The following is a 15,423-nucleotide window of genomic DNA, read 5'->3' as shown; positions in this document are numbered from 1 at the left end:
AAACTCTTTCTACATCTGTGAAACTTGTATTAAATGGAAGGTCTTGTTTGGAAAGGATGAAGGTTATAAAGATGTTTAAACTATTATTTATGATATATAAATTTAAAATTATAGGCATGCATTCAAGCGAATAGTTGGTGGGTTCCAAAAAGCTTCTTATTTAAAAAAAAATGCTGAGTCGGATATCAAATTTCTGGTTTACTGACCAGTTATTTTATATTAACTGTTAAAATTCTATATTACAGAGTTATTATATTTTATACTGAACTTAGTATTTTGTTATAGTTGTAAGATTTAATTAACTACTATCAAATCTAAAAACTAAACTTAAACATTAAAATTTTAAATGTAAGTAATTATTTCAGATAAACAAAATAAAAATAAAATGAAATATCAAAATAAAATGTACTCGAAGATGCACAGTGTGAAAAATCTTTGATTTATTAAAAGTTTTCATCACGGTTGGTTTAACACAGTGCCGCAAGATTTGTCTTGATTTACAGGCGCAATGTTCTGAAAATACCTTGGCACTTGCCACGCTTTCCGATCGTATTGTGCAAAAGACACATTTAAAGTTAAAAAGACCAAACATTGTTCTCAATATTCTAAGTAGATCTCGAATTTCGCTTGGTACGCATGGCAGGTTTTTTTCTTTCAAAAAGAACTAACAACATTTGTTCTAAATAAACTTTGGTTTACATTTAGTAGAGTAAAGCATGTGTTGTATATTAAACGTTGAGAAATAAATTGATTAATGACGTTTGAAAAACTAAACGACCAACTGCGAGAAAAAGCTTTTACATACATTTTAGTTATATTAGCAAAGTATTGATAAAAATGAAAGAGTATAAAAAATATATTGTTATAAACTTGCTAGCGGCATTTATTTACTTTTGTTCATCTGAACCTGAAGGAAATGTGTATCAATCTATTGCCCACCTAGAACCGCTAGTTGAAATAGAACGTAGGCTCATTAAAGTAGCCCGAGAGTATCTTGACGACGAAAAGTTAAAGCTGAAAAGTCTTCAAGGGTTTGCTAAGTCTGTTAGAGAATCCCTTGAACTTTCTAAGGACGATCCAATAAAGTACTTAGGCAATCCTGTCAACTCTTACCTTCTAATTAAACGATTTACCTCTGGTTGGAAAGATCTTGCCGATTTGTTATCAATAAACGATGAAAAAGCTAACGGTAACAAAATTATTGTTTTTTATTACGCCGTAGCAAAAAAAGCCCGTACAAGGTAAACATTTGCGTTTTAAAAATAACTATTTGGTAAATTAAACTAAGTGACATATCGAAAAACAACTTAAATCTTTAAATTGTTATTCAATATGTCAATGTGTTTTAACGGTGGTAACTCATTTTTGAAACGCATTAACTCATTTTTGATAGGTAGAAATTTAGTAAACAAAGATTATATATATTTTTTAATTTAATACTTTAAATCAAAATTAAAATTTAATACTTAAAATAAAAACATGTTTCTAAATATTTCTTATACCCTATGACCTAAATACTATGTTCTTTCATGTTATTTACCTATAATAAAAAAAAAATATATAAAAAGTATTATCTTTAAATTTCATTATTATAATAAATTTATAAAAAATTTACAAAAAGTTTTTAGATTTAAGTGTTTATAGTTTAATAATTTAGAATTGTTTTTTTTTAAATATTTTGTTGCTTATGATATTCTTAGCTTTACGCATTTAGTAAAAATCTATTTTTACAAGTGTATTACAAAATGTTTTGAAACTTACTAGAAAATGTTTTAATGCTTGTAACGAGTCTAACTGCACGATCAAGCCTTTTTTAATGTGAGTGTTATTGCAATTTCAGTGCTCTTTGGGTAAAGTGTGGCAACGTTCTACCTTTTACTTAAGCTTATTGGGATTTTTAGTTTTGTTATTTTATAATTTAAGTAATTTTTTTAACTCATGATTTCTTTCCCAAGTTTTTACAATTGTTTTGCATTTAGACAGTCTCGGTTTGCACTTACATCGATTCAGTTATGAAATTAGAAATTAGGAAATCCTGCCTCCCCTTTCCTATTTTAAGAAAGCGAAAGGCGACTGGAGTAAATAAACAAACTGGCGTGAGAGCAAACTTACATAAGTACAAACAAGCATAAATGCAACAAACGATTTTTTATTAATGAACAATAAAAAACAAAATACACCCTTCTTAACTAAAGTCCAGTTGCAGATGAATGTATATTATGCTGTCTAAAAGTGTATGTACTTTACTTTTCCATAAAAGTAGGCAGTTCTCACCAGTGAATTTTTTTCGGGGGTGGGGTGGGTGGATGTTGAAACATTTTTACGAATGTATACGAATGGAGCAAGAAAAAGACGTAAATTAGCCTTATCACCAAGCCCAAACAGAAACGCTTTTAAATAACTGTATCGCATAAAAAATAATATTTTTAAATAAAGATGATTATAAGATGTTAAGAAACAAAAAAGTAATAAAATGGTTTAAATAATAAAAATAAATAAAGTTTAATAATAAAAATGACAAAATTTCCTGTTTTGGGTTTTAAACAGATCGTAATTTAAAATTAATATAATTTATGTTGCAATATCATAAAATATATTAAAGTAAATATAAGATAATTTACCCGTAAATATAAGACAATTTACAAAAATAGTTGTGGATGTTTAAATTAAATGACAGTAAAATATAATATTTTTGCAGGTAACTTAAAGAGTAAATATTTTCAATGAAAGTCTGATAAAGACATTAAAATTTATAATATTAATTGATTTTATTCTTTTTGTTAAATGATTTTTAAATTTATAGTGCTAGATTAGTTGAATAACTTCTAAACGAGACAAAATTAATAAAAAAATTAAGTACTAAATAACGTCGATAATTTAGATTTGAATTGCGCGAGTGTTTTTATTTTTTCACAAAATAGGTTTTTTGTACTGAATAGAATAAGAACATAAATTTAAATTATATTTTTAAGTAACAAAATTATTTACTGAAAATTTGATGTGGTAGTTAGGGCTTACTTTGCTAACATATGGATAAAATATTGTTGGTGACAGTCCACGCTTTATTTTATACATGAACTCTATGACTAGGTATATGTTGGTTTTAAACACATTTAATTCATTAAGTTTACTTAAAAGTAGCTCACAAGACACAGTTATTGTTGCTCTAAATACAATTCTGCAAACACGTTTTTGTTTAGAATAAATTTTTTTAACTTAGAGTAACCATACAATATTGCTGTAAGTTAAATAACCTTGCATAAAGGAAAAATAAAAACATTTTGAAGACCTAACATCTAAAAATGGTTTTGCTCTATACATCATTGCAATGTTTATTAAAAGTTTTCTTTCAAGAGTACTTCTATGATTTCTCCATAATAATTTTTTGTCTAAAATAACACCTAAAAAGTTTACAGATGTTTGTCTGGTAATATTAATATTACTTATTTAAGGATTTTTTTTTAAGCAAAAAGTCCTGTTTTAGTTGGTTTCCGAAAGAGAATAAATTTAGTTTTGTTTATGTTAAGTGATTATTTACGATTATAAAAATATCGAAATATATCTTATTCTGCATTTGCATTTTGACAATTCTCCATTTTGACAATTCCCTACGGGGATTTGTTTTATAGTTGCGTTCTAAATCTCTTTTAAACATTTTTTAAACGTCTTTTAAACGTTCTTTACAGAAGAATGTTTAGAAAACGAAGAATGTTTAGAAAACAGACATTTAAAATACATTTAGAACGTAACTTTTTAAAACAAATGCCGGCTAGGTTGAGTAATACAATACTGTAGTATGTGACTTGAGTTTACTTAGTTTTGCGACGAGAATTTTAAATTTACTTTTTAGTGTTTCCTAATTTATATACAAAACACAGCTGAGTATTAATACTTTTTTGAGCATTTTTGATAAAAACTTGTTTTACATTTGACTAAATATTTAACTACGTATGAAAGTTATTTTATCACAGTTATAGTATTTGCAACAGTTTTTTGAAGCCGATGGTAGCTGAAGGATAAGGTTAAAGAAAATAGTAAAAACTGAGGAACAGTGTAAAACGGCAGCTTGAGATAAACACGCAATAAACAGTAGGGTAGAGCGGGTTAGTTTAGCGATTTTTACTAAATCTAACAGATCTCATGATCATTGAAAGATAATTTGCTATAAATTTGTTAAGTAAAAAAGTATAGTTTTTGATTTTTTTGAGAAGCTATTGCCTAAACTTTGCGGAGCTGCTCAACCTGCCCCAGCGGGGTAAGTTGAGCAAAAGTATTTAGTAAGTTGAAAAATCGACAAATAATTGAATATAAATGGTACGAAACTTGGATGAATCATCAATAACTTTCTATTTTATACTCTTTAATGACGTAAGTAAAAAAGAGAAAAAGTTAAATAGTAAGAAAGTGTCATTAAATATAAAAATATAATTTTATACAACTAGCTTAAACTTTGAAGCCCAATTTAAAAATCACTAATTAAAAAAATATATATAAATAATGCATCGCTCTATTATTTTTTATCAAAGTTGTCTCTTTATGTTCGATAGTTCAGTTTTATTTAATTTTCTTAAAGCTGCTCAACTTACCCCTACTAGACAAGGTGACGCATTAGTTAGGTTTTAAAAAGATCAGTAAGGCTCGAGAAAAAAACAATTAATTTTAATCAAAAGTCCAATAAATTGGTAAATTATTAACACTTAAGTAATGGCAGATAAAAAGTTTTATAAGCATACAAGAGAAAAATAACAAAAAAGGTTTTTTTTACTTTTTTGGTCCAAAGTAGAAAAATTGCCCGTGTATCTTACTCAATAGCTTCTCAGCAATCTTTTGTTGCACATTGTCTTCACATTCTAATTCCAGCAAAATAAAAGTACATAATAATTTTTATTATTTACTTTTATTTTGCTGATTAAACAAGGTGTAGGAGCACTCCTCTGCCCAAGCGTAGGGAAAATTAGTGTTTTCTGTTAATGAAATATATTTTTTGGTAATATATGCAACATAGTTTTTTTAGTTTTAAATTTTATTTTAAAATATTTTCTATTTTTATAAATAGTATTGTCCTATTATTTTAGATATAAAAACAATCTTAAAGGCAAATGAGATATTTTTACCAACATACGACATTGATATGGTCGGTGCCACAGCGGCCATGTTCAGGCTGCAGGATACTTACAATATTACAGCGAGAGAAATAGCAGAGGGAGAAATCAGTGGTAATTGAGGCATTGTTACTAACTTTTAAATTTTAAGTTATTCTTTTCTTTTTTTTTACACTTTTTTTAGCTTAAATACCTTTTTTTTTAAGTTTCGATTGTGAAGACAATTTGAAAATGTAATATTTAAAATATTTTTTCAGGAGTAAAAAAAACCAAGCACAAGTTGACTGCACAACAATGCTTAGAAATTGCTGAAATGGCACACGATTCAAGACGATATGTTCATATGGCAAGCTGGTTAAAAGAAGCAGAGAGAATTATGGATGATCCTACTCTAAAAGACAGAATAGGGAACATTACAAGACTACAAATAAATGAGTTCTTAGCATGGATGAACTATTTGGTAGGTATATTGTATGTATATATATATATATATATATATATATATATATATATATATATATATATATATATATATATATATATATATGTATATATATATATATATATATATAAATATATTATAACATTAACCCCCTAAACTTTTAGGCTTTCAAAAATAATCATTTTTAATAAATTAAATGTTGTTTTAAAAAATATTTTATTACAATTTAAAAAAATACAAAAGTTTGTGGTAATAACTTTTTTTTCTCATTTAAATAATGTTAATTTTAGTCCAATGACATGAAGGAAGCCCTTAAGTACACTAATCTGGTTCTTAAAGAAGGTTAGTTTTAAATTTTTAAATAATTTATTCTGCTTAAAAGTATAAAAGTTTTTACCTTTAAAATAAAAGGGGGATAAAAAATTAATTAAGTTTTTAAAATAAGATTTGCACTGGAAGGTAAAATCGGAAAAAACAATAGGATTGTTGGAAGGATCCAAAGATTCCGACATGAAAGGGATACTCTCAATATGAACTCCAAACTATTAATAAACTTTTTGAAATAAAAAATTGCATTTAATTTTTCAAGAAAGATTTAAAAAAACATATAACATAAGATTTTCAAAATTAAGCCATTTTTAGTCAAATATTGATTTTCATTTAACGCGTGAGTCTCTTTGTTTATCTGTGTCATTTGAGCTCATCACAACAACACTATAAATATTATGCGCACAAGAAGTTTATAAATCTTCGAGACTAAGTTATATGAATTTAAAAAACATTAAAAAAAAAAAATCTTTTTCATGAAAATTGAGAACTACATTGTTAAAAATTGTTTTATAAATTAATAAATATCTTTAAAGTGTACATCAATAGAAGGTTTTTTTAAATATGTAAATCCTAACTTTAAAAAAAATTCCATTTTCCAATTATGTTTCAATGCTAAGTTTTTTGCAGATTGTATTTCCTCGTTTAGGTGCTGTTTATATAGAAACCGGGTCAGCCCGTTTATTGAGATCCTGACGTCGCACATTGGAGTGTCTGATCAAAAAAGCCAATCAAAATTATTTCATTAAAGTTATCGCTACAATATGTTTTCATGGTTACCGCAAAAAAATTTTTTCAATATAGTAAAATATTTCTAAAGTATATATTTAAGTATATTTAAGAAGTATTTATAAATATCATAAGTATATTTATAAATATTGAAATGTATAAATATGGTAATTTACAAAAAAACCCTTTTTTTGTGGTAAGTTTGATGAAGCTTTTTAAAACATTTCAGTTTATGAAAAAATTTTTATTGAAATGTTTCATTTCAATGAAATATATGTTTTTTTATATTTATAAATATACTTTTGATATTTATAAATATTCTTCCTAAATATGTATTTTTAAAATATTTCACTTAATTGAAAAAAATTTTTCGGTAACTTTAATGAAATAATTTTAATCCACTTTTTTGATCAAATACTCCAAAGTTTCCATAGTTACTAATAATGGTTACAACTGTCAACCGAAAAAAAACAACAACCTTGGAACCTTATTATGGTAGAAAACTATGTAAATTGTGAGCTAGAATGCTCGGAAGCTATAAAAACCTTAAATTTGATTCCAATAAAATCAGCTCACATAAAGAAGTTTGCTAAGCTATTGCCGAACTCACTAATACAAGTTTTTACTTGGGGACTGCTGCAGTCGAAATTATAAATGAAAAAGATTTTAGATTGTGATTAAGCAAGTAATAAAATAAATTCAAGAAAAATGGAAGAAATCGAACAAATTTTAAAAGCAATGGATAATGGTACTTGAAGTAATAAAACTGTAATTGAGATGGGTCTTATACCCAGCTCATTTATTTTGGAGTAGTCAGCAAACATTTAACCGATTACATTTAGTGTGAAAGGAGGATAACAGACATAAAACTAAAGAAACTTTTTATCTTTATCATCTTCATTAATTATTTCATTAATATTCATTAATATTTATTAATTATTCATTAACTATCGTCTTCATCTTTATCTATTGATCAAAAATTGTTAGAGGATGTAGAAGCAAACATTAGTAATATTTTTAACCTCAAAAAAGCAAGACCAAAAATTATTTAATAAAGCCAGTGACAATGCGTTTAAAAAAGAAACATCAGAAGCAACGCAAGAATCAAAAAAACACAGAAAGTATTAAGTTAATTAATGACTACAAATTGTTGTAAATAGTTGAATTTCAAGGTTTAATGAGTTGTGGTGAGCTTTTTACTTTTAGTACTATTTTTTTAACAACAATACTCAGACTAAAATCAGTTATACAAACATCCTTAAAACGTATATTCACCAATGGAATTTGATTCCTTAGTTTATTACTAATAAATATTTGCTTAAAAAAAAAAACACTTAAAAAATGTTATTAGGTCTCTAAGATTTCTTCACATTAGTTTAATATGTAATTAACAGTTTAGTTTAACTTACAACTTGGATTCCGTACCTTTTTGTGTTCCATTATGTTTTTTCTTTTTAATGAGAACTGTTTGTATTTTAACTTAGTCATTTTGTACCAATACAAGGATTTTTATTTCACATACTTGTAACAAAATTTAAGAAATGGAAGCAACAGTCTCTAGTTTCAACTATCAACCTTTATATAAGATTAACCTTTCTTATTCCCCATCTAGATTTAAGGTGAACGAAAGATAGGTTTCGGCGGGTGAAATCTTATTTCATCAATTTTCAAAAATATGCTTAGATTAGCACAAAATTTTATTGAGTACGCTTAAGCTCACACAATACAGAATAGCTTTTCTTAGCTTTGTTTTTATTGCTCAATTTTTGAACACTTTCGATTCATGCATACTACCTGGTCAAATGCACTCAACATTCAAAAAAAGGCTTTTGTTGTCACATATAGCTTGAACTTTAAAAGTGAAATATTGCTTGTTGCAAAAATATCCTGTTTAATTATATAACAGATCGGATCAAAGAGCCATCAATGAATAGGCAGGATTAAAATAATCATACATTATCTTACAAGTTGAAATTATAACGGCAGTAACAGCGCATGCTGAAATTTCAAAAGTACTAGGAGTCATGTCCAAATAAAACCCGTATATTTTAGGTATTTAAGTACAATAGTTACTATATTTTTATCTGCTAATATAATAGCTCTAGTGTAAAAGGTAAAAGGATCAGGATACATAATTAAATCCATAAAAAAAAGTGAACAAAAAACGCTTAAATATTTTTCCACAATTCATTAGAACCCATGCTAGCTATAATAATTTGACACAATTATTCCGTTTGTCCAATTATAAAAAACCCAACATATAAATATTATAGTTGATTAAATATTTTATTGATATGGAAGGCAGTTCGGCATCATTTTTGGAAACCGTATAAAAGCACAAAATAAGCACAAATATACGCAATCTGATTTGCTGGTTTAAAAAGAGTGCGCACATTTATTTACTTACTTTTTGCAACTTTTATTTGGTTTATATGTCAATACTTAAGTTTTCCAATCACAGTAAAACTAATTATTGTTCAGTAGACAAACAAAAAAATACCACCTTTTATATAAAACTTTCAACTATATTAGTAACCAATCTTTTTACGCATAAGTTTTGCATTATCAATTTATACAAATATTAACAGAAACTAATTAAAACCACTTACGGCTTAAAGTTTATACCAATAACTATTGTACATATCCTGACAAACATTTTCTAAATTTTTACAAAGTATTTGTAAAGACGCAGCAATGTTTTTACAGCAACCCCCAAAATATTTTACTTTATGTAAATAGAATTGGGAATGCTATAAAAACGCTACAATTTAACAATATACAAGAAACAATTTTATAGATTTTATTGATTTTTATAGATTTTCACATTTGCTTTAATATTCATATTATTTCATTCTATTTCGTTTTGATTGGAGTTTCTTTTTTCTAAGTTGAAATTTTTTTTATAGATTCCTCTAGATCAACATTAAAAAAGTTATAATTTCCTTAAAGTCATTAAGTTTGTAAAGTTATTAGAATACTCTAGATTAACATCAAAACAATAAAAATATGACGTAGCTCCTTAGAAAAACGCTCTTAAATTTCGATATTAAACAATTTGAAAAACACACGCCTCTCTTTCAAAATTAGCGAATCTGGATTGTAAAAATCTGTGCTTATTCTGAGCCAGTATAGGGGTACAAAATATGCAGCTCTGTAACTAAAAGCGTGGGCCAGCCTCGATATAATTTTTAACGATATAACTTTTAACTTGCCTAGGAGTTGCTAATTATTCATATCAGTCCAGAACTCACTGACTTGTTTGCCAGGCAAATGAGGCCTTGTCTGTACAAACCACCTCTTCCCTGTAGACACAAGGCGTATTTAAGGCGTATTTAATAGTTATAAATAATATTCGACTGGACACAAGACGTCTATTATGCGTCTTGTGTCTCAAAAACGTCCTAAATACGTCTTGATTACGTATTTAAATAATTTAAAACATCTGTTAGCGAAATCAAAGCAAAAGTAAAACATCTGTTTTGCATACTTGTGTAATTAAATAAAAAAAAAGCTTATGTTTACAAACGTATTCCTTCTTAAATTATAAAAAGTAAGGTTGCATTAAAATTATATTTTGTTTTTCTACACTTTTTTTTTATCTTTAAAATTAATTTATAGAAAAATCCAGTGGTATGCCAAACATATGCTTTACTTTGTAGATTCCACATACGAACCAGCAATTAAAAACAAAGAGTTTTATGAGTTTTATGAACAAGAGAATGTAGAAAAATGGTTAACTCCAGAGCAATGGGACTATAAAGAGGAATTACAAAACGAAATCTTGTTTTATAAAAGTCGATATGCAAAAGGATGTAATGAAAGAAAAAAGAAATTGGTAAAATATGGCCCTTTTTTTACCAGGAAAAATTACAATTGAGTCGGATATCAGATATACTATCACATTACATACATATACATATTTATTACACAGATATACATATTTTTGTTGTTATTATTATTTCTTTTCCCATTCATCAACTTTAATGATATTTTCTTTTTTCTCTTTCACATTTTATTTCATTTATTAGTATATGAACAAATATTGCAATAACTTTTTTATTGCTCTAGTTTAACAAGAATATCAATAATACAAATTTGTCTTTTGCCTTAATCTCTGCCTTGAGTATACTAAGGCATTAGGTTCGGTATTAAGCATGACAGTTGCAGCCATGACTTTAAGAATTAAAGGGCTGAAATTACGGCCTGGATAATTTTTTTAATAAAATTAAAAGGTATAAGAACTTTCCACAGTCTTCAATATTTACATGTTGTTGTATATATGCTAACTCCGTCTTTAAACCTATCGTTTTTAAAATTATAACTTAAATTTGTTTGTTTAAAATTTTTCAATTTTATGTCTCAACAATAAAAAAATCTTTTATTAGGACATCTATTGATGTGTATATTGCCTAAATAGTATGCATAGTTAATCTGTAGTCCTATCAAATGTAGTTTTTCCTATTTTTATTTCTTTATTGACGTACAAAAATTGTGAAAAATTTTAGATCCCAGTAATGCACAGGCTCTAAAAAACAAGCCTATCTATGAATGGTATGTTTTTCACAATCAAAAAGGAAACGATCCAGAGAGCCAATACATGGAAATGGCAAAACAAATCCAAGATGTATTTATTGCTTCTCGTTATGCTCGAGCATGTAGAAGAGATCAAAGAACAAAGACGGTAAGAACCCATCATAGCACGAGCTCAGAGGTTATGTTAGTTTGAAAATGCTCAATGTACAAGCTTTATTAAATCCATTTAACTAATTGCTATAATTTTTTTATTAATTAGATTGCAGTAAAAGATGTCAATAATCTTGTATGCTTTTACAAAAATAACAAACCACGCCTAATATTAAAACCTTTAAAAGTAACACGAATGCATGACAATCCTGATGTTCTTGTGTTCCATGAGATAATTACAGAAGAGGTTGCAGAGAAGATCAGAGATGTTGCAAACCCAAGATTAAGACCTTCTGAAGTAATAGATCCAATTATTCAAAAACATGTTACAGCTTCATATAGGGTGTCAAAAAAGTAAATATTTGTTAGTTTTTATATTATTGAAATCATTAATTAATCAATCAATAATGTTTATTTTATATTTAATATTAAAATTAATAAAGAAATCATCAATAAAAAAGTATTAAATTATAAATGAATTTTTGGTTTATTTTTTTAGTGTTTTTTTTGATGATGCATTTGAAGAAGAGTTTGAAATTTCAAGAAAACTTCGACCACTTGTTGAAGATGCTACTGATCTAAATGATGATTTCTCAGAACAACTTCAAGTAAGAGTTAAAGTTTATGAAAATTTTCTATTTTTTGTTACATTGATTAAAAAAGATTATATTTATTATGCAGGCAAAAAAGTATTTATTTTTTGTTAGTGAACGAGTTAAATTTGTTTTAGGTAAATAATTATGGTTTAGGTGGCCAATATGAGTTTCACGTTGATTTTGGGGTAAAAAAATTTTTTCTACTTTTTATCTTTTAGTTGATATTTATTTTAATCTAATAATTTTTTAGTTTACTTCTTTAGGATCCAGGCTCACCTTTAGATAAACACGAGCATGGAAACAGAATTGCTACTCTATTAATATATGTAAGTTGCCTAAAGTTAAATAGTTTATAGAACATTAAAAGAATTAAAAAGTTATCACTTTTCTTTTTTGTTCTTTTGTTTTTGTTTAGTTAAGCGATGTTGAGAGAGGTGGAGACACAGTGTTTACAAGACTTGGTCTTTCGTTAAAACCAAAATTAGTAAATAAGATTTTAACATTTTACTTTGTGAAATTTGATTTTTGTGTTTAAAAATACAAAGAATGAATATGTACTGTTTAACAATGAGTTATTATAATCTTTTAATTTATTAGTATTATTTTTTTTTAATTTAAATATAATCATAACTAGTATATCAAATATAATCATAAATAGTAAATCAAGTATAATGTGTATTTATTTATTAAAATGAATCGTTGTTGAAAAATTTATATTAGAACATGTTACCCAGTTGGCAAGGGACCTAAAAAAGACGTCTTTTAAACGTATTTAAAACTTTTTATATGTCTTTTGAACATTTTTGACGTCTTATGAGATAAAAGAATCTCTTAAAAAAGATATCTTTTTTAGTTTCCTTGTTTATAATTAAATTTTTCAAAGTTTTTTGTAAATAAAACTGTTTTTTAAATAGGGAGATGCAGCTTTTTGGCATAACCTTTATAAAAATGGTTCTGGAATATACGCCACAGAGCATGCATCATGTCCTGTAGTTTCTGGTTCAAAATGGGGTAAGATTTTTTAAGTTGTAAATTTCAAATATTGTCTTTTCAAAAACTTTATACCATAAATGTTACAATAATGGCTTTAATTTTTTAAACAATTATAATTTCATATATATATATATATATATATATATATATATATATATATATATATATATATATATATATATATATATATATATATATATATATATATATATATATATGTATATATATATATATATATATAATTAGTAAAAAACACTTATCTAACTTTTATCTTCTACTCGTAATATATATATATATATATATATATATATATATATATATATATATATATATATATATATATATATATATATATGAATATATATATATATATAAATTTTGATGATTGAGTCACATTGTCTACAAAACTAATCAAGTTCAGCTCAAAAATGTGTTTCAAGTCAAATCAAGTATATTCTGAAATAGATTTTACATTAAATAGAATATTTACATATTGTACAAGTACTAATATTAATTAAACACTATAATGAAAAACTAAAAAAAAAAAACAATACTTGAGCAGAAAATTTTATATAATAATAATAAAATTTTTCTGTTTAGTTGCGAACAAATGGTTTCATACATTGGGTAATGAGTTTACAAGAAAATGTTCTTTGAACAAAAATGAGTGATCAGTTTTTAGAGTTGGAAATAAAAAGTATGCAGTTAGTATTATTAAATTCTTTCTATCCCTTAAACAAGACAAGATATTACGGACACATGGAGATATCTGTTTAACAATTGTAACGAATTTATTTGCTGTTGTCTAGTTGTAATTAAAGTTAATGATTGTTATTAAAGTTGTGACTACCAAATTGTAACTACCTAGTTGTAATTAACTTGTAACTACCTAGTTGTAACTTTATTATTGTAATTACTTTGTCGTAACTACTTAGTTGTAATTACCTTTTCATATAATTTCAATGGGAATACCTATATATAAATAAACAAATCTAAATATAAATGAATAAATCTATAAGTAAATCTGATAAATACGTGTTTGTGTAGAGGAGAGATTTACTAAAACAAATATATGGACAAGGAAACCATCTTACGCATTGAGTTAAAAGGTGCGATTTATTTCAGAAATGAGTGTGCACACTCACACACAGATATCTGATATTCAAAATTTTGTTTAGTTCTAGTTTTAAAGTTATCGTTAACTGATCGTTTTTCATTGAATGTGTTGACTTCTTTAACCGTGTTCTTTTTCTCATATGTTTTTTATGCAATTTAACTGTTTTATCTGTTTGTTTCAGATTTTATTATAAAATATAATAACATTTCATTAATTTTAATCAAACATGCAAAAAAAGTGTGTCAATAATTCGGATTCGTTCTGTTATATTTGTGACATTGGTTCGTTTCCCTGAAACGTACACCAGTGATCAAGAAAGCTTACCATTTGTACTTTGGTTGTAAGTTAGGAGATCAAGAGCAACCTTGAGCTCCTTACATTTGTTTTACTTTTTGTAGTGCCGGGGTTTCTATTTGGTTACATAGCAAAATACGAGTCATGCCATTTTTTATTACGAGCGGTACCCATGATTTGGAGCCAACCAATTGATCATGTTACTAACTGTTACTTTTGCATTTTGATGATGCCAATGACAAAGTAGAAGCTTTAGAACCATTAACTTTGGAAGATGTGACATTTCTACCAACTGCATTTGACAATGATCCTCATCAAATCTCTCCAAATAAACTTAATGGTCTGGTTCGGGATTTGCAAATTCGTGGTGACTGAAAGTTTGTAGCACTTATTCTAGGATTGCAGCTCGGTTATACAAAGTTCTGGTTCTTTCTCTGTAAGTGGGATAGTCGAGCTAGAGTGGATTATTACATCAAAAGCGAATGACCTAAGTGAAAGTGATTCATGTAGCACCTGTTGAGCGCAGTAAAATTCTCCTGCCGCCTCTACATATAAACTCGGCTTGATAAAAATTTTTGTAAAGGCCATCTATCGAGATGGTGCAGCATTAAGTATTTGATTTTTAACTTCCCTTAAATAAACCTGGAGAAAATCAAAGAGAATTTTAAATTAGTGAAGAGAAGCAGAGCTCATATTTACTTGGAAATTGTTAAGAGCCAATTGAATTCATATCAGACACTGGGCTGCAATATATCATTGAAGCTACACTTTCTACACAGTCATCTGGACTCTTTTCCTTCCAACTGTGCGGACGTGAGCATTAAATATAGTGAACGCTTTCATCAGGAGGTGGCTGAAATGGAAAAGCGGCACGAGGATTAATGGAGCACCTCAATGATGGCAGATTATTGTTAAACAGTTTTAAGAGAATGTCCAGAAGCTGTGTACAAGCAAGCATACAAACGCCCTTGAGTGTTTAACGTGAAATATTTAAAACCTTTGGTTTTTTTGGAATGCCAATAGAGACATTTTAAAAATATAGGGAATAATGAAAAACATTTTTAAAAAGTCATATTGTATCTTTGGAAAGTAGGTTTAACGGAAAGCTATTCATTTTTTAAGAAGAAAGCAATCCCAAAA

General features: G+C 26.8%; 1 protein-coding gene across 2 annotated transcripts; it reads left to right on the top strand.

The window, feature by feature from the left end:
* The first annotated feature begins 469 nt into the window (after window positions 1-469).
* On the top strand, window positions 470-13,802 carry LOC100211222 (prolyl 4-hydroxylase subunit alpha-1). Of its 2 annotated transcripts, none has more exons than XM_065795485.1 (12): window positions 470-1,189; window positions 5,076-5,216; window positions 5,360-5,562; window positions 5,835-5,886; window positions 11,106-11,281; window positions 11,393-11,637; window positions 11,783-11,891; window positions 12,014-12,064; window positions 12,143-12,205; window positions 12,295-12,363; window positions 12,794-12,890; window positions 13,473-13,802. In XM_065795485.1, the coding sequence occupies exons 1-12, from the start codon at window positions 838-840 to the stop codon at window positions 13,541-13,543; spliced, it is 1,629 nt and encodes a 542-aa protein (XP_065651557.1). In that variant the 5' UTR covers window positions 470-837; the 3' UTR covers window positions 13,544-13,802. The 2 variants fall into 2 exon arrangements, with proteins under 2 accessions (XP_065651557.1, XP_065651558.1); XM_065795486.1 differs by lacking the exon at window positions 11,106-11,281 and adding an exon at window positions 10,260-10,435 and having other exon boundaries at window positions 511-1,189.
* Window positions 13,803-15,423: the final 1,621 nt, after the last annotated feature.

The sequence above is a fragment of the Hydra vulgaris genome, chromosome 04 (assembly GCF_038396675.1).
Source record: "Hydra vulgaris chromosome 04, alternate assembly HydraT2T_AEP".
Classification (NCBI taxonomy): Eukaryota; Metazoa; Cnidaria; class Hydrozoa; order Anthoathecata; family Hydridae; genus Hydra; species Hydra vulgaris.
Note: the sequence above shows the minus strand (reverse complement) of the source record. Positions and strands in the feature narration are given on the sequence as shown.